Genomic DNA, 25172 nt, shown 5'->3' on the forward strand with positions numbered 1-25172 from the left:
CCTTGTCCTATTACTACAGACCCTTCTAAAAAGCCTGTCCCCATCTTTCTTATCAGCCTCTTTTAAGTACAGAAAGGCTGCAATAAGGTGTCCCCAGAGCCAGTCCCTGAGGTGGCTGGGTGTCCCCAACCCCTCAGGGCCAATCCCACTGACACATCTTCCCCCTGCCAGGTGTAGCGGTGCCTACGTGGGTGAGCGGTGCCAGCTGCCCAACCCCTGCCTGAGCTCCCCCTGCAAGAACGCCGGCACCTGCACCCCGGTCGTGCGCGGCAGCACCGTGGACTACGTGTGCGCCTGCCGCCTGGGCTTCACCGACGAGCTCTGCCTGACGCCCCGTGACAACGTCTGCATCAGCAACCCCTGCCGCAACGGGGGCACCTGCGACCTGCTGACGCTCAGCGAGTACAAGTGCCGCTGCCCGCCGGGGTGGTCAGGTGAGGGGCTGTCACCGCGGGGCACGGGGATGTGGTGATGTGGACGGGGGGGTGGAAGGGCAGCCTGCACTAGGGGTTGCTCCTGGAAAACCCTCGTGGATGGAGAAGGATGCTGGCTCTAATTTCGGCTTGCTCCAGTGCTGGGAGAAAGGAGCGGGGGTCTGCACACCTGAGCAGGAGCTTGGGAGGTCCCTGGCTGGGCGAGATGCAAGACTTGTGCACGGGGGAGGGTTTTACAGGGGGAGAGGCGGGGGGGAATTAGTTGCACCCCCTGTGAACACGGTCCCAGAAGCAGCTCTGCACCCCAGCACAAAGATCGCTCCCACCAGCTGCTTGAGCTGCAGTTTGCATCCTCATCCTCCCTCCCTGCCCTCCCCAGGCAAAACCTGCCAGCAGGCCGACCCCTGCGCCTCCAACCCCTGCGCCAACGGGGGCCACTGCGTCCCCTTCGAAGCCCACTATGTCTGCCGCTGCACCGCCGGCTTCCACGGGGCCAACTGCAAGCAGGACGTGAACGAATGCAACATCTCGCCACCCGTCTGCAAGAACGGCGGGAGCTGCACCAACGAAGTGGGCACGTACCAGTGCTCCTGCAAGCCGGCGTACACCGGGCAGAACTGCGAGCACCTCTACGTGCCCTGCAACCCGTCGCCCTGCCAGAACGGGGGGACGTGCCGCCAGATCGGAGACACCACCTACGACTGCACGTGCCTGCCAGGTAGGGGCTGCTGCTGAGGTGGGGGACGGGGACCAGGGACCATCTTGCAGCCCTTTTAGCCCCCTGCTTAAACAAGTAGTGCCCAATCTTCCCCTGAATTTTGGCTCTGTGAGGGACAGAGCTGTTGGCTCGCTGTGCCACGTGTGTTTGAGAAGACATTGGGCAGCGATGCCCAAAGAAGGGAGATTATCTGGGGGCTTTTTATACTTGGTGATTCACCAAAATAACTCTTCCAAAACAACTGTTTCAGCAGAGGCCCCAGTGCGGATGCTCATATTCCAGAGTACGAGTGCCTTTTTCCGCTTCAGCTTAATCCACTTCCAGAATGGAATAATTAGCCCGGAATAGCTATTTTGGAAAGTTTCCGAGTGCGAAGGGAGTTGGGGAAGGGAGACCCTCTCCGTGCTCACTGCTGCTCCCTCCAGCAAGTGCTGGAGCAGCCTGGATGAATTACAGCCTCCAAAACAAAGGGCTCTTGCAGGAGGGGACCTGTCCCAGGAGCCCAGCACCCTGTACAGGAGCTCAGCACCCAGCGGGGGGAAAAAGCAGCTGTGAAAGGGCCCCCTGACCCCGTCAAGCCCTTTCACTTCTGCCTTGGGGCAGTGGTCGGCAGCGCAGTCGGGGCAGGGAGCGGAAGGGGCTGAGCGTGGCCGCCTGGAGAAATGAAATAGCTGAGTTTCCTGCCGGTGCAACCCGGGCCCGGCTCCCACGCAGTGCAGCTCCGGGCCCCTGCTGGTGCTGGGGAAAGATGCGTGATTCCTGCAGGGGAGTCTTATCTTAATCTCGGACACAGGCTCACAGCATCAGTCCCCTTCCCAAAGCTTTTGGCTGCAATAACTTAAAATATCCATTAAGCATGCCAAATATGCAGGATCCTGCAGCATCTCCTGCTTCCCCCCACACCCGTCCTTAGGGGCAGCACTGGGGCTGACCGGGCAGCCAGGGAAGGAAGCCTTTCCCCCCAGGATGAGCCGGTGCAGCCAGAGGCGATGCTCGGCGGCAGCAGCTCCGAGCCCTGGCCCGGCGGAGCGGCATTGCCGCAGGGACAGGCAGGAGGAGCTGGTCCTGCCCTGCTGTTCTGCTGACGAGGCACTTTCCCTGGCGCAGCCCAAGCGTCGGGCACGTCGAGGTGAGGTATAGCCCCGGGGGAGCATCCCTACCACAACGGCACCGACGCTTTCACGCCCATCTGCGGCTTCGTGGGCTGCTCCCCACAGATCTGCATGCTGCTCGGGCTGGTTTGCCACCTGCGGGGCAGCACAGCCCTGCTGCCGGGGGACGGGGGGGTCCCCTGGCACCCCTGCCATCCGGCACGGCTCGCTGCAGGAGCTGCCTCAGCTTCAGGCGCAGGCAGGGGGGACCAGGGGCCGTTTTTCATGATAAGAGGGTGATTGATACGCTGGTATGCGGCGCAGCGGACCTGAAACAATGTCCCCTTTTCATTCACGGAGAGGCCTGGTCAGACCGAGTTTCTTCAAGTTAAACTAATCTCATCTGTTTTATCATGCCATCGCTGTAGAATGTAACCTTGAGTTTAAAGTAATTGCAGTACTAATTACTCATTCAGATGGTTCAAAATTAGTTAATCCTGGTATCTAGGACATTGCCAGTTATTGCTGTTCAGTCTCAGCCCAGCTGCTTAAAAATGAGGTGCAAGCAATGTTATCTGCTTTGGATTCCTACCATCAATCATTAATAGCTGTTGTTGCTCCTCGTGTGACGGAGCTGAGGCTGCAGGGGAAAGGAAAATATGGTCTTTTGGAGAGAGTGAGGGGAAAACCCCAATCCGGGCCAGGGTCTGGTGGAGGATGAGCCTGGGCAGTGCAGTCCCTTCCCATGGCGGAGCAGTGAGCTGCCTGTGCGGGGAGCAGCCCGGTCTGGACCTGCAGAACGCCTGGGGGAGTTTGGGGAGCTGCCGGGACATGCCGGCACAGCGGGGAGCTGGTGTGGGCTGGCATCACCGTCCTGATCCCCAGTGCCTGGGCAGGCTGGGGAGGTGACGCCTGATGGCGGCTGGGTCAAGGGCTTTGGGGTCTTAGAGTAAATGCAGCTCTTAACCCAGGTGGCAGGTGGAGGGGGATGAGGAGGGTTGGCAGGTGCCCTGGGAAGGGTCTGGCTGTTTCATTTCTGCTGGAGAGGCCGGGGGTGGTGTGGTTTCCACGCGTGCCGCACGATGCAAGTGATAACACAAACCTGAGCAGCCGGACTCGCCAGGCGAGCAGCGGGCTGGGACCAGCGCTGCGTGGGGCGGTGGGTCGTCCTGCCAGGGGTTGGATTTCCCCCCCAGGGAAAGCACTGCTGCTGAGGCTCTTTACATGAGAAGTTAAAAGCTGGTGATTCAGCACCAGGTGCTGCAAGCCTTTGTGGGAGCAGCCCTGGTTTATCCCGGCTTGCCACAGAGCCGGATCTTCTGCTGCTTGGGGCAAATGTCTCCGGAGCCGGGGGCTTTGGCAGACGAGCCCCACACCGGGGATGCCCCACCTGCCATGTGCGGAGGAAGCCGCTGCTGTTTGCTCCAGTGATGGTGCCCTGGCAGGGAAACCTGCACGGCAGAACCGAGCCCCAGCAGAGGCGAGACAGGGCTGGGGATGAAACCAGTCTCAAAGCTGGGCTGGGAACGCCTGGCGCACACCTGACACCCGATAACGATCATCCTGCCATGGGCGGTGGGGTGGCGGGGGGCTGGGGCAGTGGCACGGCAAGCTGGTGGGTCGGTATCACGGCAGATGTCTCCTCTGTGCAGGGTTCACGGGCCAGAACTGTGAGGAGAACATCAATGACTGTCCGGGCAACAACTGTAAGAATGGAGGCACCTGCGTGGATGGTGTCAACACCTACAACTGCCAGTGCCCACCCGAGTGGACAGGTAACACCGCTGCCGCGGCCAGGGTGGCACAGCGCTGGGCTGGGAGGGTGGGTCCTGCCCTGAGGAGAACAGGGGACCGGGATGGGGACAGCTGTCCTGCTTCTCAGCAACGCTGCAGAACCCACAGGAGCTGACATGGTGCCCTGTCCCCTGGCAGGTCAGTACTGCACCGAGGACGTGGACGAGTGCCAGCTGATGCCCAACGCCTGCCAGAACGGAGGCACCTGCCACAACAACCACGGCGGCTACAACTGTGTCTGTGTCAATGGCTGGACGGGCGAGGACTGCAGCGAGAACATCGATGACTGTGCCATGGCCGCCTGCTTCCATGGGGCCACCTGCCATGACCGGGTGGCCTCCTTCTACTGCGAGTGCCCCCACGGGCGCACAGGTGAGGTCCCGTCCCATCCTGGAGCGGGGTGGCAGCTCCCCACATGTCCACTGGTCCCAGCTGAGTCTTGCTATGACTTGTGTCCCCATCACCCTTGACGTGTGCCTGAATTTTGCGGCCCAGGTTTGCTGTGCCACCTCGATGACGCCTGCATCAGCAACCCCTGCAACGAGGGCTCCAACTGCGACACCAACCCTGTCAACGGCAAAGCCATCTGCACGTGTCCCTCGGGGTACATGGGGCCAGCCTGCAACCAGGACGTGGACGAGTGTTCGCTGGGTGAGCAGCGGGGCTGAGCTCGCACGAGCAGCTGGGAAAGCGCCGGTGCAGCCGGGAGCGTGTCCTGTGAGCTGCGGTTTTGTGTTGCAGGAGCCAACCCTTGTGAGCACGCAGGGAAATGCATCAACACCCAGGGCTCCTTCCAGTGCCAGTGCCTGCAGGGCTACTCGGGCCCTCGCTGTGAAATTGATGTCAACGAGTGTCTCTCCAACCCCTGCCAGAATGATGCCACCTGCCTGGACCAGATTGGGGAGTTCCAGTGCATCTGCATGCCCGGTGGGTGGGCGGCCCCGCGGACCCCTGCCGCGGTGATGGGTGTGGGTGGCAGGAGGGCTCCGGGTGCCCCTGAGCCTCAGCTCGGTGTTGGTTTGGGTGAGGAGCCACGGGGACAGCACCAAAAAGAAAGAGCTTGGTAAAGATTGCATGGTCTCCCGCAATGATGTGGAGATGGGGGTGAGAGTTGGGCACCATTCGCTCTCTACAACTATCCGAAAGGAGGTTGTAGCATGGAGGGTGTTGGTCTCTTCTCCCAAGTGACAAATGACCGGACAAGAGGAAATGGCCTCAAGATGCACCAGGGAATGTTCATATTGGATATTAGGAACAATTTCTTCCCAAGAAGGGTTGTCAGGCATTGGAACAGGCTGCCCAGGGCAGTGGTGGAATCACCATCCCTGGAGGGGTGTAAAAGACCTACAGATGAGGTTCTTAGTGACATGGTTTAGTGCTAGATTTAAGTTATGGTTGCACTTGATGATTTTAAGGGTGTCTTCCAAGCAAAATGATTCTATGATCAGCCCTGCTCTGGACTCCTCTTGCCAGCTTTGATCAAGCCAAGGGCAGGGAGGTGGACAACCATGGAGCAGCTTGTGCATCTGGTCCCACCACCTGTAGCACAGCTCCTGAGCCACCTTTGTAAGGCTGGCGTTCCAAATGCGTCCTGGTGTCACCTGCTCATCCCACGTGTTGTGCCGGCCCTGTGCCACGGCACTGATGGTACGGTGGGTCCCCCGGCAGGTTACGAGGGGGTTTACTGCGAGATCAACACGGACGAGTGCGCCAGCAGCCCCTGCCTGCACAACGGCAACTGCCTCGACAAGATCAACGAGTTCCACTGCGAGTGCCCCACTGGTACGTGGCATCCGTCCCACTGCCATCGCGGTGACAAAGCCATGATGCATCCCGGCTCAGAGCCCAAAATGGGCTCCTTAAATTCCAGAACCCCCTGAAATGGGGAGAGGGGGCTGAGCACCTCTCAGTGCTTTTGGTGGGGGATTCCCCCATCGTGGTGAGGGGCCGAGCCCCGCTCAGCGATGCTGCTCTAGGCCCGGCCCATGGGAGAGGGGAAGGAGGATTAAACCCCGTGGCTTTGCACTTGAAAAGGCCCCTCTCTGGGAAGGAGGGCTGGGGGGGGGGCGCGCCAGCAGCTTTGAATGCGGTGTCAAAGTCACGGGGTGGAGCGGAGAATGGGGAGACGGTTAATCTGTGAAAGGAGGTTTTGAAGTTCAGAGACTTTGCTCCTCTAGAGATGTAAATAAGATGCTCTCAATGGCGGGTCGCAGCCCCGCATTCAGGGCCCCCAGCAGCCATCCCCATGGAAACCCGGCGCCCCGGCCGGGAGGCGGGGGGGGCCCGGCGGGATCTGCCTGGCGGAGGGGGGAGCCTGGCGGGTTCGGGGACGTGACTTCTCCATCCATCCCAGGCTTCAACGGGCACCTGTGCCAGTTCGACATCGACGAGTGCGCCAGCACCCCCTGCAAGAACGGTGCCAAGTGCGTGGACGGGCCCAACACCTACAGCTGCGAGTGCACCGAAGGTGAGGGGTCCCAGGGGGCTCAGGGGGTTCCACCCTGACAGGCAAGAACAAACGACCTTCTACCCCATGATGTGCCATAAATTGCCAAATTATTAACAAGCGCCCACCTCCCCAAGTACCTGCAATGGGCGGTGGTCCCCAAACCCCGCAGCAGCAGGGTCTGTCCCTGCTGATGTGCCTCTGAGGGACAGGACTCTCCCTTTCCCAAGCGGTGGCAGAGCAAACTGAGCCCTGCTGTCCCTTGAGCTGGGCTTAACGAGCCCGGTGCTCATTAGGTGTGGCCCCGCAGCAGCCATCCCGCCTGGGCGATGGGCGGCAGCGAGGGGGATGGCAGGAAGGAAGGAATAAAGCTGCCTCTATGGGGACGCAAGGTGCAGGGCTGTGGGGGCTCGTCGACCGAAACCCAAGGAGCGGTTGCACAAAATGATGACTTGAGCCCCGGTGGCAAACAGTGGCTCTTTTGTGGAGCAGCTCCCGCCAGAAATCTTCCAGCTGAATGGCCTCTAATTAGTGTCTTGCTAATGCCAAGCCCCGATGAAAAGCTGCTATGTGGGCTTGGCGGGGTCTAGTCAAAGCTGTACTTTGTCCTCAGCTCTCCACCCCCAGCCCAGTGGGGAGGGAGCCGGCCAGGAGAATAGGATCTGCTGGGGGGGTTATTATTCGGGGGTGCCTGTGGCCAGCCCCCCCGCACACTCCAGGACGAACCGCGGGCGAGCGCGGGGCCCCACTCCTGAGCTGAGGCGGCTTAATGCGGGTCATTGTGCGCCCCGGGACAAAGCCCGCAAGCTGGGGGCTGACCAGCCCGGCCGCTGGCACACTGGGGTGCTCCCCTGTGTGCGTCTCGCTCCCGGGGGTCCCGGGGCTCATGGCGGGGCGGGTGGGCAGGTCACATCACCCCCATGCACTGCCCCACACCTAGCCAAGGTGGGAAGGAGTGTCCCCCATCCTCACCCCTCATCCCCCATTCTCACCCCATGTGTCCCATCCTGACCCTGTGTCCCTCCTGCTGGTGGCAGGTTTCACGGGTGCTCACTGTGAGATCGACATCGATGAGTGTTACCCTGACCCGTGCCACTACGGGACCTGCAAGGACAACATCGCCTCCTTCACCTGCCTCTGCCAGCCCGGCTACACAGGCCACCGCTGCGACATCAACATCAACGAGTGCCAGAGCCAGCCCTGCAAAAATGGGGGGACCTGCCAGGACAGGAACAACGCCTACAACTGCCTCTGCCTCAAAGGGACCACGGGTGCGCAGGAGGGACCCCCCGGGGGCTCTATGCGGGTTGGCTGTGCTGCACAGCACCCCAGTCCCATCCCCGTCCTCAGGCGGGTTGGCCCTGGGCCACCGCCAGCAGCCGCCCTGGTGCCGGGGCTGGCCCGGGGCGTCCTCAGCGAGGGCCAGTTCTCCCGGTTTGGGGAACCGCACCCCAGCCGGGAGCCGGGGAGCCGCTTGCGGTGGAGGCACTTTGTTGTGGAGCAGCGGTCGGTGCTGATGAGCTTCGTTTTGCCTCCTCAGGGGGTCTGGGGACCCCCTAACGGCACCGCTCTCCTTCCCAGGGCCCAATTGCGAGATCAACCTGGACGACTGCGCCAGCAACCCCTGCGACTACGGCAAGTGCATTGACAAGATCAACGGCTACGAGTGCACCTGCGAGCCAGGGTACACAGGTGAGAGCAGGGCATGGTGGCCACCGCGGTGCCCTGGGGACCTGGTCCAGATCCAGCTTGCCATGGGGAGCCCTGGGATGCCTGTGGCTGGGGGTGTCCCACACAGCCAGGGCAAGGGGACAGCCAAGAGGGGAGATGCTTCCATCCCACTTTCGGGAGGTTTTGCACCCTTTGTTCAGGAGGGTGACCCCGGCTCAATCCGAAATCAAAGGGGTGTCTGGTGCCACGAATTTGACTCCCGCTGCGCCCACTCCCATGGGTATCGGGTTGCCGCCTCGTCCGACTGGTTTGTTTGATCGCTGCTGGAAATGGCGGAGAGCTTTGATGGGAGCAGCCCCCACCTCTCCCCACTCGCGCGGCCCCTTGTCCGCCTGCCCGCCGGGAACCGCAATAAAGCCCGGCTTTGTCAGCCGCGGCAGGTAGGGTTACAGGCTGAAACCGGCTCCCTTCGTTATTCCCTCCTGGACCAAACAAGGACAGGGCATGGCCTCTTCCCAGTCGTGTTTAATTAAGCCAGGCAGGCGATAGAAGGGTGTGAAGTCACCCTACCCAGGGGGCAGCCCTGCTCCACACGTGTGCCTGGAGATTTGAGATTCCAGCAGCTGTTCCTTGGGTGGCTGGACAGGGACCTGCCTCGTGGGTGCCCCCGGGAGGTGGCACACACCCACCGTGCATCCCATGGGGTGACATTTCCTCACATCCCCCCGCTTTTCCCAGGGCGCATGTGCAACATCAACATCGACGAGTGCTCCAGCAACCCCTGCCACAACGGGGGCACCTGCAAGGATGGCATCAATGGCTTCACCTGCATCTGCCCCGAGGGCTTCCACGACCCCAAGTGCCTGTCTGAAGTGAACGAGTGTAACAGCAACCCCTGCATCCACGGGAAATGCCATGACGGGCTGAACGGGTAGGCTGGAGGGTGCGGGGACCCTGGGGGGCTGTTGGGACCGAAGGGCCACCAGCAAAGTTAAGTTTAGAGACAGGGTGAGCAGCTGCCCCTGGTGCTTGTCCATGCTCTGTGCTGGTCCCAAGGGATGTCTCCCCTCAGGGACACGGTGAGGAGCCTGGACTTTGGCTGGTGGAGCCAGGAGGGCCACGTTGGACCAGAACTGTGCTTTATGCCCCAATTTTCCCCCAAAGCTACAGGTGTGACTGTGACCCAGGCTGGAGTGGGACAAACTGTGACATTAACAATAACGAGTGTGAATCCAACCCCTGCATGAACGGTGGCACCTGCAAGGACATGACCAGCGGCTACATCTGCACCTGCAGGGAGGGCTTCAGCGGTAAGGGACTCCGAGGAGCTCTGGGTGGGGGTCCCCGTGACACTGGACAGGCAGGAGACTCCTCTGTGAGCTGGTGGAGACCCCAGCTCTGGGTGGGAGACGTGGCAGTGCCACCAGCATGGGGACCCTCAGCAGGGCTGGAGCTGAGAGCAGGAGGCTCTCCCAGGGTGATGGGTGGGCTATTGCCACTGTCCCCATGTCCCCACAGCCCCCTCGCACCAGCACACCTCCATCACAGTCGCTTTTATCTGTTTTTCTCAACACAGGACCCAACTGCCAGACCAATATCAACGAATGTGCTTCCAACCCCTGCCTGAACCAGGGCACGTGCATCGACGACGTTGCCGGCTACACCTGCAACTGCCTCCTGCCCTACACAGGTGAGGGGGCTCCCTGAACCCCCTATGCCCTCACTGGGGCTCCCGCTTCAGCTGTGACAGCAAATTGGTCCCTTTGCATGTGCAACAAGCCAGCACCAAGCTACCAAGCTTCTGTTGCTCTGCCCCGCCATGGGGCTGCCCATGGCCGCGGCTCCACTTCCATGTGCCACGCTGCAGATGGAGGAAATTTGGAGGAGCTTTAGGAAGTGGCCAGCCAAGGCTTCCTCCCTCGTCTTCCTCCTCCTCCTCCTCCTCCTCCTGGAGGCACCGAGGCGGTGGCTCAGCCACAGCGACCGCCCCACTCACACCCCACTGGCCCAGGGGGTCGGCGCTGCCGGCAGCCCCGTTCTCCTGCCACGATGCTCGTGCTGGAAAAAGCGAGGAGAGGCCGAGGGGCCGGGGAATTCTGCTGAGCCGATTCCTGTTTGCCGGCCTCCCGCTTCCTCTCGCACAGAGCGGCAGCCGGTGCACAATTGCAGGAAGCGTGAGCCGTTTCCTGCCCTCGGCAGTGGCCATAGAAACCCCTGGGGGGGATGGGGACGGGGCAGGCGGGGAGGGGAAGGCTCTGGAAAATAGCAAAGGCCAGTTTGGGAGATACTGGCTGACAGGGAAGATAAGGGTTCGGAGGGAACGTGTCCCTTGGCTGGACGTAAACAGGAAAAGCAGCTGAGAGGGACATGGCGGGGGGTGCAAGAGGGGAAAGACACCCCGAGCAGCGCTTCCCTGCCAAGGGAAGTGTGCAGCACTTTAGTGCAGCCCAGATTGCCAGGACTTAAATGATTTGGGGGGGACCAAGGTCATGGGGGACTGGGGCTGGAGGAGTGGGTCCTGGCTGGGCTGCCCTGGGCAGTGGGGAAGCGCAGGACTGGCAGCACCCCAGGGCAGGGGATGGGGCAACAGGGTCTTGTCCCAGCCGTCCGTTTGGTTGGGTGTCAGCGGGTGCTTGTGCCTGTGCAGGAGCCACCTGCGAGGACGTGCTGGCCCCCTGCGCTGGCGGTCCCTGCAAGAATGGCGGCGAGTGCCGGGAGTCGGAAGACTACGAGAGCTTCTCCTGCGGTTGCCCCTCCGGCTGGCAAGGTAGGGGCACAGCGCTCGGCCTCGGGGCCCACAGCCGGGTGGGCAAGACACAGCCATCGCCTGTGGTTTGCTGCAAACAGTACCCAAGATGTCACTGTGATCCTCGGGGCTTTTGCCGGTGCCTCCAGCCCACACAGTCCCTGTCCCCCTCCATCCTGCAGGTCAGACGTGCGAGATCGACATCAACGAGTGTGTGAAAAGCCCCTGCCGCAATGGGGCCACCTGCCAGAACACCAACGGGAGCTACCGCTGCGCCTGCAGGACCGGCTTCACCGGCCGCAACTGCGACACCGACATCGACGACTGCAAGCCCAGTAAGAGCAGGGACCACACTCAGCCTGGTCCTGAGCCATCGGCTTCTCTGCCCCTCCTGGGGCTGGGATCCTGCTCCCCGTGCACAGGCGAGCCCCTGCCGCTGCTCCAGGCTGTGCTGCGAACCCTGCTCAGGCTTTTGGGCATCTCGAGCACCTGCTGGTGGAGTTGCGTCAGTCCAAGGCCAGATGGGAGGTGGCAGGAAGGACACTGGGGGGAAGAGTGACGTGCAGGCAGTGAGCAAGTGTGTCCCATGTGCCATCTCAGTCCCCCGGAGGGGCTGGGCTGGCCTCTGCCTGGTCTGTGGGCTCTGTCCCATCCCTCTATGTGGCCACGGGACGTGTGGGGATGGGACAGCAAGGCTGGACTGTCACATCCTCGCATTCACGTCCCTCCTCTCCAGATCCATGCCACAACGGTGGCTCCTGCTCTGACGGCGTCGGCACGTTCTTCTGCGAGTGCCTGGCTGGTTTCCGCGGGCCGAAGTGCGAGGAGGACATCAACGAGTGCGCCAGCAACCCCTGCAAGAACGGTGCCAACTGCACCGACTGCGTCAACAGCTACACCTGCACCTGCCCCTCTGGCTTCAGCGGCATCCACTGCGAGAACAACACACCTGACTGCACAGAGAGGTACAGCCCGATGTGGGCACAGTGTCTGTCGGGGCTGGAACCAGGGGCTGAGGTCCCTGTGCTGCCCTGGGCTGGTTTGGGGGGCTTTGGTGTGGGACACGATCAGCCGTGACTCACTGGGACATGATGTCTGTGTTCCCAGCTCCTGCTTCAACGGTGGGACCTGCGTGGATGGCATCAACACCTTCACCTGCCTCTGTCCGCCCGGCTTCACGGGCAGTTACTGCGAGCACGACATTAACGAGTGCGACTCCAAGCCGTGCCTGAACGGGGGCACGTGTCAGGACAGCTACGGGACGTACAAGTGCACTTGTCCCCAGGGATACACAGGGCTCAACTGCCAGGTAGAGGAGCCTTGGGCTGTGGGCTGCTGTCCCATGTCCGTCCCTGCGTACTGGCCATGGGGATGTGGGGGGTCACTGCAGTCTCCATGGCTGCAGAAGCACTGCTGGGTCCTGACCCCTGTCCCTTGCTCTGCTCCTCCAGAACCTGGTGCGTTGGTGCGACTCCTCTCCCTGCAAAAACGGAGGCAAGTGCTGGCAGACCAACAACCTGTACCGCTGCGAGTGCAACAGCGGGTGGACAGGGCTCTACTGCGATGTCCCCAGTGTCTCCTGCGAGGTGGCTGCCACGCAGCAAGGTGAGTCCCTGCCACGGATACAGCCTCACAGGGCCAGGGTGGGATCCCCAGGTGCCCCCTGCGCAGGGACTCGCTCAGTTCTCATGGGGATCTTTGGCACAAGCAGAGTGATCTCAAGGATTGCTGTAACGTGCACCCCCCGAGGCTGCAGTCCTGGCTGTGATCCCCGGTGGGACATGCAGTGGCCAGGACGTGGGTGTCACCAAGGTCACAGCATCTCACTCTGCTCTTCCTGGCAGGTATCGACGTAGCACATCTCTGCAGAAATTCGGGGCTCTGTGTGGACACTGGCAACACTCACTTCTGCCGCTGCCAGGCGGGCTACACCGGCAGCTACTGCGAGGAGCAGGTGGACGAGTGTTCCCCCAACCCCTGCCAGAACGGAGCCACCTGCACGGACTACCTGGGAGGCTACTCCTGCGAGGTGGGTGCTGCAGGGAAACAGAGATGCACAGGGAGAAGACAGCAGTTACTGCCCTTCTGCTGCCCAAGGAGCTGCCCCAGTTTCAGGCTGGCTCGATGCCCCTGTCCCGAGGTGGACGCCGGGCTGCTGACCGCTCCTGCAGCCGGGTGGGAGCTGCGCCAACCCCTCTGACCATTCTCTTCTCTCCTTTGCAGTGTGTGGCTGGATATCATGGAGTTAACTGCTCAGAGGAGATCAATGAGTGCTTGTCCCACCCGTGCCAGAATGGAGGAACCTGCATTGATCTCATCAATACCTACAAATGCTCCTGCCCCAGAGGAACTCAAGGTAAATTAATTCCCCAGGCTGGCACATTAGTGGGCTGAGCGCGGATATCCTCGGGAGCTGCTCATTAGCTGCTCGGGCTAGCAGAAGCAAACGCAACGGTAGAGTTTTGTGTTTGTGGGCGAGCTTAACCGTCAAGGCCACGCAGCCTTGGCCGCGCGGTGCTGCGTGTCCCCTGCCCGTGTGGCGCTCAGGCTCAGCCCCTCCACAGGGACGGGTCACGCAAAGGGACCAGCGGGCACCCCGATACTGTTTGATGAGCTGTGTGGGTTGTTCCCCCATTTCTCTAGGGGTGCACTGTGAGATCAATGTGGATGACTGCAGCCCTTTCTTTGATCCCGTCACCCTGGGGCCCAAGTGCTTTAACAATGGCAAGTGCACGGATCGGGTGGGCGGCTACAGCTGCATCTGCCCCCCTGGCTTTGTAGGGGAGCGCTGCGAGGGAGACGTCAACGAGTGCCTGTCCAACCCCTGCGACGCCCGCGGCACCCAGAACTGCGTGCAGCGGGTCAACGACTACAAATGCGAGTGCCGACCTGGCTACGCGGGTGAGCCCCGCGTCCCCCACAGCTCCCGCGCCCGTCCCGCAGCCCCCAGCCACTCCCAGCACCTTGCACGCCTTCCTCTGCCCCTCACGCGCTCCTCTCCCTCGCAGGCCGGCGCTGTGACACCGTGGTGGACGGCTGTAAAGGCAAACCCTGCCGGAACGGTGGGACGTGCGCAGTTGCCAGCAACACTGGCCGTGGCTTCATCTGCAAGTGCCCCCCGGTAGGTACCTGATCCTCTCCAGTTCTGAGCATGGGGTGTTGCGTGGGAAAGGGACAAGCCAGGGGACAGTTTAGCCCCTGAGGGTTCCCCAGCTGGGACAGCCAGGAGCAGGTGTGGAGGAGCAGATGTTTTGCTGTGGGTGCTTGCTGGAAGAAGGTGTATCTGTATGTCCCCCCTCATTTGCAAGGAGACTGGGTTTGGGTGAGGGACGAGGAGGCAGCTCAGCCCTGCAGGTACCACACACAGCCCTGGAGGCACCACACACAGCTCTGCAGGACAGGCTCTTGCCTGGCTGACCATTATTCGCACCACGTCAAGGTGGAACAGGCAGCTATGAAGAAGAGCTCCCTTCATTTTGAGGCAGATGCTCTAACAGTGTTTACGTTCCAGATTATTCTTGCCCATCGCTAGTTTCAGAGGACACACCAGAGCCGTGCCCTGGTTCACCGGGTTCGTGCTGAGTTTCCCAGAATGCACACGTGTGTTAGGCTGTTCACAGGACAGTGTCCGTGACTCTGACTCCCTCCTTGCTGTCACCTCCCCAGGGCTTTGTGGGTGCCACCTGCGAGAACGACTCCCGCACCTGCGGGAACCTGCACTGTCTGAACGGCGGCACCTGCATCTCCATCCACAAGAGCTCCAAGTGCATGTGTGCTCCGGCCTTCACGGGTCCCGAGTGCCAGTACCCGGCCAGCAGCCCCTGCACCCCCAACCCGTGCTACAACAGGGGCACCTGCGAGTTCTTCGGCGACGCCTCCCCCTACTACCGCTGCAACTGCCCCGCCAACTTCAACGGCCTCAACTGCCACATCCTCGACTTTGATTTCCAAGGTGGGATCGGGCAGGACATCATCCCACCCAAAATCGAGGAGAAGTGCGAGATTGCCGTCTGCGCGGGGTATGCCGGCAACAAGATCTGCGACGGGAAATGCAACAACCACGCGTGCGGCTGGGACGGGGGCGACTGCTCCCTCAACTTCAACGACCCCTGGAAGAACTGCTCCCAGTCCCTGCAGTGCTGGAAATACTTCAACGACGGCAAGTGCGACTCGCAGTGCAACAACGCCGGCTGCCTGTACGATGGGTTTGACTGCCAGAAATACGAAGGGCAGTGCAAGTAAGTGACTTTCTTATTGACCTTCTCGTTTTAAAGCCACGGCTTCCATACTGATCGTCTGGAGGTATTTTCTGGTTGCCTCTGTTAAAACTCCTTAGTGCAGACCTGTTGTTCACTCTCTGCATTCTGTTCTGCTGCCTTTGGGGCTGCAACTCAAGCAACCACAGTTCCCTGTGGTTTTATTGAGTTTATATACACTTGGAAGCTTTGGCTTATTCCAGATGGCTTCCCTGTCCTTGCCTGTATCACGCCATGGAAGTGAATTCTCTAACTGTCAGTTGTAACACAGCGAGTTTCAGTGTAGGGAGACCCCAGATGGAAGAGCAGCCAGAAAACATGATGATGTGAACATCCAGGCATTTGCCAAACATTGTCTTTGGCAACAGCAGGAGCTTAATCCCAGATGCCTGGACAAACTCTGGTCTGAGTAACTATTTTGTGTCCCCATGTCTTCTCCGAGTCACACTAATTTTTCCCTTTTTCTGACATCTACATTGCAACCTATAATTGAACAGCTGCTGTCTTTCACCTGCAGAGGTGAATACTTCACAGCACTGCATGAAACAGTTGCCTTCTGTGTAAACTGGCTTAATGTCTATGAGGATGAAGAATATTTATATGAGAGAGGTCATTGTGAGCCACCACTTATTTTCTCAGCAGATACAGGTAATATGCGCAGTACTTGGTCTAATTCATTCTTCTGCCTTTCTTTTTCTTCCGCCCAGCCCTCTGTATGACCAGTACTGCAAAGATCACTTCTCCGACGGTCACTGTGACCAGGGCTGCAATAATTTTGAGTGCGAATGGGATGGTCTGGACTGTGCGAACAACATGCCGGAGAAGCTGGCGGATGGCACGCTGGTGGTGGTGGTCCTCATCACCCCCGAGAACCTCAAGAACAACTCCTTCAACTTCCTGCGGGAGCTGAGCCGCGTGCTGCACACCAATGTGGTCTTCAAGAAGAATGCCAAGGGAGAGTATATGATCTTTCCGTACTATGGCAATGAGGAGGAGCTGAAAAAGCATTACATCAAGAGGTCGACAGAGGACTGGTCAGATATGTCTAGTGCTGTCATCAACAAAGTGAAGAGCAGCCTCTACTCCAGGGCTGGCAGGAGGCAGAAGAGAGAGCTGGATCAGATGGACATCAGAGGGTAAGGGAGACCACTGAGTTCCTTTTCCACGGAGCGGTATTTGTTTTGTGTGTTGATAATAGTAACACGCTATAAAGGGAAGGATGTAGGCCAGATAATTGTATTTAGACGTTGCGTTCTGTGTGAACAGAAACCGGATTTTGCTCTCATGTGGGAAAAGCGAGTGATCGCTCAGGAATCCCTGATACAATGCTGCGCCGACTCTCACGATTGAAGGAGTCCTGCGTATTGTTGGGAGCCGGGGCTGGGCTGGGTGGGACCTGGAAGCAGAGCTTGGCCTGACCGACTGTCTGACTTCAGGAAGTCATTAAGTTAAGCCTCAGTTTCTCCCTGGGAAATGCTTTCTAGAGCTTTGTTGTAAAACTCAATTACTGCAAACTGTGTTCGGAGATCTTTGATATAAACATATAGATCTAACCTTCTCCCTCTCCGCGGGCTCAATCAAAAGCCACCGAACGCAAAGGAGTTAGAGCAGTGAAACTGATGTGAAAAGATCTGAAGGTTCCCAAACAGCATTATTGAAGATACTGTAGTGATTTTAAGACATTGCGAAGCAGAGATTCCCTTCCATTCTGAGTTATATTCAGCGAAGCAAATCCAGTAGCCCATGAGTGTGAGCCGCAGGGCTGGGGCCACCGGGCAGCAAGGAGATGGGGTCCCACCTGCTAATTCCCGCCGACGGGGGTTAACGAGGGGAGGGAGACGGGCTCGTCTGTCTTGTCATCGCTCCGTGGGTCTCACTGACTCTTCTCTCGCTCGCAGATCCATCGTGTACTTGGAAATCGATAACCGCCAGTGCATCCAGTCGTCTTCCCAGTGCTTCCAGAGCGCGACCGATGTGGCGGCGTTCCTGGGCGCCTTGGCCTCCCTTGGCAACCTGAACATACCCTACAAAATAGAAGCCGTTAAAAGTAAGTACGACTGGCCAGCTGGGGAGGAGAGACAGCCAAAACTTCCCAGCCTTATCCATGTTCAGTTATCCGTCAGCTGGCCGCACTGGAGAACAGTCTGGTTTTAATAACCTTGCATCATTTCTTTCTTTCCTTTGAGTCTGTTCTTAAAAAAAAAATTACAAAACCAGTTTATTATTTTTGCTTATTCCAGGTTTATTTCAAAATCATTATCACTATAAAAGTTATAAAAAAAAAAAAAAAGAAAAGAAAAAGAAAATCCAACCAGCTCCAATCAATCAGTGACATGCAAGGAGTTGAAGTTTGTATCTTGAAAATCCCCCCTAAATCCTTTTGTCTTAACAGCTCAATGCAAGCGCAATGATTTGAAGTTTGCTAATCCTTTTCCTTAAAGGAGAAAAAAGTGAAGCTGTCTCCTGATGCAGACTGGCTTGTGCAGCCGAGAATTTGCCGATAGTTTGCAATTCTGATTAATAGCTTATAAAATGACCTTATTTGAGGGGGGGTGCTGATTTAGATCAGCCTTAGGTACCTCTATTAACTAATTTTCCTTCATTTCCACTCTGTCACTGGTTTGCTATGCAGCTTAATGTCTCAGCCTCTCTTTGTGCCCCACTGTTTTGTAGGTGAAACGGCCGAGCCCGCGAAGAACTCGCAGCTGTATCCTATGTACGTGGTGGTGGCCGCGCTGGTCTTGCTCGTGTTCATCGGAGTGGGGGTGCTGGTGTCTCGGAAGCGGCGCAGGGAGCATGGGCAGCTTTGGTTCCCAGAAGGCTTCAAAGTGACGGAGTCGAGCAAGAAGAAGCGACGAGAACCACTCGGGGAGGATTCTGTGGGACTGAAGTGAGTAATTTCCTTGCTAACCCATTAAACGCAGCACAGCAGGGCTGCTTGGGGCTCTTCTGAAAGAACCCAGTGGAGTTTTGTTCTCCAGTGCATCACATTGCTGTAGCAGGAAGGAGAAAAATCAGGTTTCTTAAAGGTCTGCATGGGGAAAACAGTGTTCCCATCTGAAGGAGGTTTTTAAATGCTTTGTGGTCTGTTTACCCTTGGTAAAGAATGAAAGGCAACCTGAGGGGAACCTCCTGGAAATTGCCTTCTTGAGTCTTCCTTCAGTTTGTGCATGTGTATAAACACAGCCCATCACAGACTGGTTCCTGCAGAGGAGCTGATTTTTTGTCTGGTTTTATTTTTCCAGACCTCTCAAAAATGCCTCAGATGGCACGCTGATGGACGACAACCAAAATGAGTGGGGCGATGAGGAGACCTTGGACACCAAGAAGTTCAGGGTAAGCTCAGTGCCACGTCCCCTTTTGGTGCTCCGAGCTGTGACTCGCTGGGTGTTGTCACGGAAGGAGCAGCACGGAGCGGAGGGACCCTCAGGGACCCCGTCTGCACCGCACATCGCTGCTGCCAGCTCCTGCGCAATCCTGCGTGTGACAAACGCCCCTTGGGGACTCGTAGAGCTCCCCACGCTGGAGCTCAGCGCCCCCCTCCCACCCCAACTCGTGCGTTTTGCTGGGTGCTCATTCCCGCGGCCGTTCCGCAGTTCGAGGAGCAGGCGATGCTGCCCGACACGGACGACCAGACGGACCACAGGCAGTGGACCCAGCAGCACCTGGACGCCGCTGACCTGCGCATCTCGTCCATGGCGCCCACTCCGCCGCAGGGGGAAATCGATGCCGACTGTATGGATGTCAATGTCAGGGGTCCTGGTAAGCTGGTCGCCTTTCATCACATGTGCGCTGCTTGTCAGCTCCTCCGAAATCCTCCCTCACCCCTGCAATGAGCAGCCCCAGACAGCCCTACCTGTCCCCATTTCTAGTATAGAGTTGCTGCCAGGTGTTCTGCATCGCGTGGTTGCTGTTGTGTGTGATTTAGAGATAGACCCTGTCACGTTTTGCTTTCCATGAGATCTCTTTTGTTGAGATGGAAATCAGAGAACACAGAAGAACTACCTATTGATTCATCCAGCTTATCTCTCTGACGCTCCTAAATTCCTCTCCTCCCACCAAACTGCATGTTTCACAATCTTCTTTTCAGGTTTTTAACTATATTAATAGGTAATAGGGTTTTAAATTATTACAAACACTTAGTCGTCTTCACATCTGTGAAATTGTCCCCTGAAATAATAGAAATATTTAAGACTGTGCTGTACTGTACTCAAGTTTGCTTTGAGCAACCAACCTTATACATTGCACTTTACGTGTTAGTGTGCAAGCTAGGAGATAAAATAGGAAAAGCAGTGAGTGGTGAGATACCACTAAGGAATTTCAGATCTATATCAGAAGAAGGATATTCGTGTTTGATGTTTAGAACCAGTCAGGAGCTCAGTCTTGATGCACCCACGAGAATAAGCTATTGCAACCAGAGCATCTTACTGAGCCGCCTGCATTAGAGGAGGGTAAAAAGCCTCTTTTTTCACCGAGTTCCCCTGTGTTTTTCAGATGGCTTCACCCCGCTCATGATCGCCTCGTGCAGCGGAGGAGGGCTGGAGACCGGCAATAGCGAAGAGGAAGACGATGCTCCCGCCGTCATCTCGGACTTCATCTACCAAGGCGCCAGCTTACACAACCAGACGGACCGCACCGGCGAGACGGCCCTGCACCTGGCCGCCCGCTACTCGCGCTCGGACGCTGCCAAGCGCCTGCTGGAGGCCAGCGCCGATGCCAACATCCAGGATAACATGGGCAGGACACCCCTCCACGCCGCCGTCTCTGCCGATGCCCAAGGCGTCTTCCAGGTCATTGATCCTTTCTTGGGGTTTTCTGGGGAAATCCTGGTGCTACGTGTTGAGTTTGGTCACGCAGCTGAGCTTAACGCAGGGTGTCCCACTTGCCCTGGCAAGTTAAAGTCATGAAAACCAAAGGTTGTCTTAGGGCAGGACACAGCAAAGCAGCAGCCCTGTAGCTGCTGTCGGGATCCACATCCCCAGACGGGAGGGACCCTCTGGAAAGGGATTTGCAGGTCCTGAGACTTGGAGTCTGAGGACTCTGTCTGTCCCTCCTGACATTTGGTGTCCTGTGCTTTGGTCCCTGGCAGATCCTGATTAGGAACAGGGCAACCGACCTCGACGCCCGAATGCACGACGGGACCACTCCTCTGATCCTGGCTGCTCGCTTGGCCGTGGAGGGGATGCTGGACGATCTCATCAACTGCCACGCAGACGTTAACGCCGTGGATGATCTAGGTACTGCAGGTGACTAAAGGAAAGGGCTGCTTGCTGTGTCTCTTACCACTCACTAATATGTCTTGTATTTCATGGTCTTCCCCTGTAGGCAAGTCAGCGCTGCACTGGGCAGCTGCTGTGAATAACGTTGAAGCTGCAGTTGTCCTCCTGAAGAACGGTGCCAATAAGGATATGCAGAACAATAAGGTAGGGGTCTCCTGGGCTGACATGGGCAAGGAAAGAACCATTTGGGGAGTCTGCTAAAGGGTAATTTTTGCCTAAAATACAACAGTGTCTGGCACTCAGACTCTGATTTGATTGTTCTGCTGGGAATGAAGCTCTTGAATTTGGCTCAAAGAAGCACTGTGGGACTTGGTCCTTTGGGTGATGTTGAGGAGCTGTGCAGTGCTTGATGAGCAGAATGACACAGTGTTAGTGTGGCCATCTCCTCGCACGTTCTGGGTCACTCGTTGGGTCCCTGGTTTGACATCAGTATAAGGACATGGCAGGGTAGGAACAAGCAGCAGTCAAACCTCACCAGAGGAGAGACCATTACAGTCCACCCAACTGCATGGTGTTGGGCATGGAGCTCAGGATGCTAACCAGGAGAATCTGTGAACTTACTTAACCATCTTCATTGGGTTTCCAGGAGGAGACCCCACTGTTCCTCGCAGCCAGAGAAGGGAGCTATGAAACCGCCAAGGTCCTGCTGGACCATTTTGCCAACCGCGACATCACGGACCACATGGACCGTCTCCCGCGGGACATCGCCCAGGAGCGCATGCACCACGACATCGTGAGGCTGCTGGACGAGTACAACCTGGTGCGGAGCCCACCCCTGCACAACGGCCCACTGGGGGCCCCCACGCTGTCCCCTCCGCTCTGCTCGCCCAATAGCTACATCGGCAACCTGAAACCTGCTGTCCAGGGCAAGAAGGCCAGGAAGCCAAGCACCAAGGGCCTGAGCTGCAACGGCAAGGATGCCAAAGACCTCAAAGCCCGGAGGAAAAAGTCACAAGATGGAAAAGGATGTCTGCTTGACAACTCCAGCGTGTTGTCTCCAGTGGACTCGCTGGAATCGCCCCATGGGTACCTGTCGGATGTTGCCTCCCCTCCGCTGATGACCTCTCCGTTCCAGCAGTCCCCTTCCATGCCTCTGAACCACCTGCCAGGCATGCCTGATGCCCACATGAGCATCAACCACCTCAACATGGCAGGGAAGCAGGACATGGCCATGGGAAACTCCAGCAGGATGGCTTTCGATTCGGTGCCACCGCGCCTCTCTCACCTGCCCGTCTCCAGCCCCAGCACGGCCATGAGCAACGCCCCCATGAATTTCTCGGTGGGCGGCGCGGCCGCTCTGAACGGGCAGTGCGAGTGGCTCAGCAGGCTGCAGAACGGCATCGTCCAGAACCAGTACAACCCCCTGAGGGGCAACATGCAACCTGGGGCACACCAGCAGACGCAAAACCTTCAACACGGCATGATGACCACCCTGCACAACAGCTTGCCCACCACAAGCTTGTCGCAGATGATGAGCTACCAGGCGATGCCAAGCACCCGCCTGGCTTCCCAGCCTCACCTGATGCAGGGCCAGCAGCTCCAGCAGATGCAGCAGCAGCAGCTCCAGCAGCCAAACCTGCAGCCGCAGCAGCCGCCGCAGCCACCCCAGCAGCAGCCGCCGCCGCAGCAGCCGCCGCCGCAGCATCACAACCCCAGCTCCAACACCAGCGGCCACATCGGCCAAAATTTCCTCGGGACGGAGCTGAGCCAGCCCGACATGCAGCCGGTGAGCGGCAGCTCCATGGCCGTCCACACCATCCTGCCGCAAGATTCCCAGATGCTGCCCACGTCTCTGCCGTCCTCCCTCGCCCAGCCCATGACCACCACCCAGTTCCTAACTCCACCTTCCCAGCACAGTTATTCCTCCCCCTTGGACAACACCCCCAGCCACCAGCTCCAGGTGCCCGACCACCCTTTCCTCACGCCGTCTCCGGAGTCGCCGGACCAGTGGTCCAGCTCGTCCCCTCACTCCAACGTGTCCGACTGGTCCGAGGGCATCTCCAGCCCCCCCACCAGTATGCAGTCACAGCTGGGACACATCCCCGAAGCCTTCAAGTAAAAGACGGTGGCTCAGAGACGCTGGTGCTCAGCAGGAGTTAGAAGCTTGAGGGAGATCTTTTTTTAAAAGGACGTTGGATGCTTTTATTAAAGGATCCTTTTTAAATATGTTTTTATAAAAAAAAAAAAATAAAAAGACAAATTAATTCCTTTTTTTTTAGTATTTATTTATGTACTTTTTATTTTACATGAAAACACTGCCTTTTTATTTATATGTTCTATTGTTAAGAACTCGATGCGTTTCAAGAAATCAAAAAATTAGGTTTTTATAGGACATTCTCTTTTGTTTGGGGGGTTCGTTGTGTTGGATCTGAGAGGAAATGTTTATGTAAAGCTATAAGCAGCGATTTGTCATTCTGAAATGCCATTAATTTATTTTTTTCTCTTTCAACTCAGAGGTGAGAAAGAAAAGGGGAAGGAAAATTGACTGAAAATGCCACTCCTTAGGGGGAAAAAATTAACTATGGGCAGATTTTTGAAATGTACTTTAAAATGTTTCCTTTGCTTTTCTATCTGAGAGGACATTTTATGGTACCAGTCATGAATCTTTGTTTAAATTTCAGTATTATATAGTTGTACATTTGCCTTGATGATAGAAATGTTTGTTCTCTCTTGTTTTTATATATATAAAAATATATATTTAAATGATTTTTATGATCTAAAAAAAGAATGAGGATTATAGACCTGTAAGAACAGGTTCTAAGCTAAAAAACAAACAAACTACAAAACGTGAATACTATCCCCCACCAGAAGAAGTGTATTTGCCAAACTTTTAAAGAGAGCAAACCCATAACTACGGAGTATATACCGAACCCACAACTTTGGAGTTTATACACAAAGGAGGTTTAATTTTACTTTGAATATCTTTTTTTTTTTTTTTCATCGTGTTTGCATTTGAGCAACTGTTTAAGAAATAAACGCCAATATAAACTTGTTAAACCACATCCTTATTTTAAGGATGGCCGGCCTGTTTGGGAGAAGGCGTGTCTATTAACGACCTGAGTGAGATGACGAAGCATCGTTGCCGCTGCCACCACACGCTCCCCCGTGTCCGGCCCCAGTGGGACACGCTGCTGGTTCTACTGGGATGCTGGACCCATGGACGGGAGGGCGAACGACCAAGCGCAGCCGAGTCTGCGCCGTGAAACCTTAACACTTGGTTCTTGTTAGCCCGGAGTGGCGCATCTTTTTATATATTGATGTGCGCTCTTTCTGTGTATCATGTAAAATATAGTATAAGCCTGTGGCAGATTTAATGTTGTAAATAAGGGGTTGGTTTTTTTTTTTTATTAAGAAAAGGTGGATTTTGTTTCAAAAATCTAAATGAGCAAGTCTTAAATATATCATAAATATATCACCTTGTAGAGGTGTTGGAATATCACTCACTCGGGGGCAAAGGCAAGCAGGCACCCTAAGACTAGATATGTGTATGGGACAGGCAAATAGAGAGCAGTTAATCAAGAAAACCTAAGAAAAGGGTTCCTTTTCCTCACTCCTTCTTATTAGAACACCAAATCAAACGGATATTTCTCAAGGCACAGCGCCGTGCTGAGCACTCATCGTAGTTAACATTTCAGACCATTGTTATTGTGACGTGCCTAATATGAGTGATAAAAACATCACGTGGTGTTGAATCTTCCTATGTTTTATAAACTAGAGTGTAGTTTAAGAAAAGATATCTTCTGTAATAAAGTTATCTACATGCAAAGTTGTAGTTTGCAAAAATGATGTATTTTTTTTGGTTAACGGATTTGCAATAAATGATGCTTCTGGGCATCTAGATTTTACTAAAACTGGAACTTAAGTGTTTTTGTTACGGATTGTTTGGAACCTGGATTTGATACCCGCTGCCTTTTGACACTGCAGGCGCTTTCCTAACGTCTTGTTCTCTGCTAAAGCTCAGAGCAGGGCTTTGGACAAGGAAACATTCTCCTCAACTTGCACAATTCTCTGGCTTGAGCCGTCTGGTCTGAGGCAGGAGAGGCTCTGCCCAGGTGGCCCTTTATGCTGCGGCACAAACATGGTGCGGAAACATTTGCCGTCCTTGCTGCACTCCAGATTTTTAAGGTAATTTAATTTGCTCTTCCCCGCAGGGACTCTCTAGTCCAAATGCAGCTGCAAAGGCCGCAAATAACTGGATATAAATAGCTGAACCATGAACCTCCTCCCAAGTCAGATAAGCCCGGTGACTCCTGGAATGCTGGTATTTTCCGCCCCGTGGCGGGAGTGGGCATGTGTGTGCATGTACCCGGTATCCAGCCCCAGACAGTTTCAGGGCCACCAGATATTTGCTGTAAAACTGGTCAGAAGCCGGCGCTGCCGCAGCAGCGTTTTATGCACCTCCCAGCAGCAGTGAAACGCGGCACCTTCGGAGATCAGGGAGACGAAGTGCCAGTGGGCACCCCCAGCAAACTCCTTGGAAAGGGGTATTTTAACCAAGGATAAATCCCTCTTTGTGGTTCACCAGCAAGGATCTCGTTACCCCAAGGGACATCCTGGAGATGGGCTTCCCGAGATGTGCTCTTGCCCTGAGCTGTGTCCCATCTGGGGATGAAGAGCATCACCCTGCACTGCAATTCGTGCATGTGTATCACATCTGGCAACATCCAGCTGTGTTCCCATCCTTCCAGGCTTCTGCCACACGTGCACGTCCCAGCGCCTGTGCCCACGGGTGGCTGC

The 25172-nt window shown here is 56.7% G+C and overlaps 1 protein-coding gene across 3 annotated transcripts in view; it reads left to right on the forward strand.

Annotated features, from left to right (window-relative positions):
* NOTCH1 (notch receptor 1) overlaps window positions 1–24292 on the forward strand; it is a 42527-nt gene extending 18235 nt beyond the window's left edge. Inside the window, exons 3-34 of one of the 3 annotated variants that reach the window (XM_082067541.1) lie at window positions 172–434; window positions 814–1152; window positions 3896–4018; window positions 4176–4409; window positions 4533–4688; window positions 4779–4964; window positions 5706–5819; window positions 6391–6504; window positions 7521–7754; window positions 8065–8175; window positions 8893–9085; window positions 9319–9464; window positions 9731–9844; window positions 10802–10921; window positions 11083–11235; window positions 11637–11865; window positions 12008–12209; window positions 12352–12505; window positions 12745–12929; window positions 13124–13256; window positions 13544–13801; window positions 13909–14021; window positions 14567–15138; window positions 15864–16292; window positions 17055–17203; window positions 17830–18046; window positions 18402–18492; window positions 18753–18918; window positions 19651–19946; window positions 20246–20393; window positions 20482–20579; window positions 21022–24292. In XM_082067541.1, coding sequence (XP_081923667.1) covers window positions 172–434; window positions 814–1152; window positions 3896–4018; window positions 4176–4409; window positions 4533–4688; window positions 4779–4964; window positions 5706–5819; window positions 6391–6504; window positions 7521–7754; window positions 8065–8175; window positions 8893–9085; window positions 9319–9464; window positions 9731–9844; window positions 10802–10921; window positions 11083–11235; window positions 11637–11865; window positions 12008–12209; window positions 12352–12505; window positions 12745–12929; window positions 13124–13256; window positions 13544–13801; window positions 13909–14021; window positions 14567–15138; window positions 15864–16292; window positions 17055–17203; window positions 17830–18046; window positions 18402–18492; window positions 18753–18918; window positions 19651–19946; window positions 20246–20393; window positions 20482–20579; window positions 21022–22494 — 7513 coding nt within the window. In that variant the 3' untranslated portion in view covers window positions 22495–24292. The remainder of the gene's footprint in view (window positions 1–171; window positions 435–813; window positions 1153–3895; window positions 4019–4175; window positions 4410–4532; window positions 4689–4778; window positions 4965–5705; window positions 5820–6390; window positions 6505–7520; window positions 7755–8064; window positions 8176–8892; window positions 9086–9318; window positions 9465–9730; window positions 9845–10801; window positions 10922–11082; window positions 11236–11636; window positions 11866–12007; window positions 12210–12351; window positions 12506–12744; window positions 12930–13123; window positions 13257–13543; window positions 13802–13908; window positions 14022–14566; window positions 15139–15863; window positions 16293–17054; window positions 17204–17829; window positions 18047–18401; window positions 18493–18752; window positions 18919–19650; window positions 19947–20245; window positions 20394–20481; window positions 20580–21021) is intronic. The other 2 variants (XM_082067543.1, XM_082067542.1) reach the window with 2 other exon arrangements.
* Window positions 24293–25172: the final 880 nt, after the last annotated feature.

Source organism: Streptopelia decaocto (genome assembly GCF_964273445.1).
Source record: "Streptopelia decaocto genome assembly, chromosome: 17".
Lineage (NCBI taxonomy): Eukaryota > Metazoa > Chordata > Aves > Columbiformes > Columbidae > Streptopelia > Streptopelia decaocto.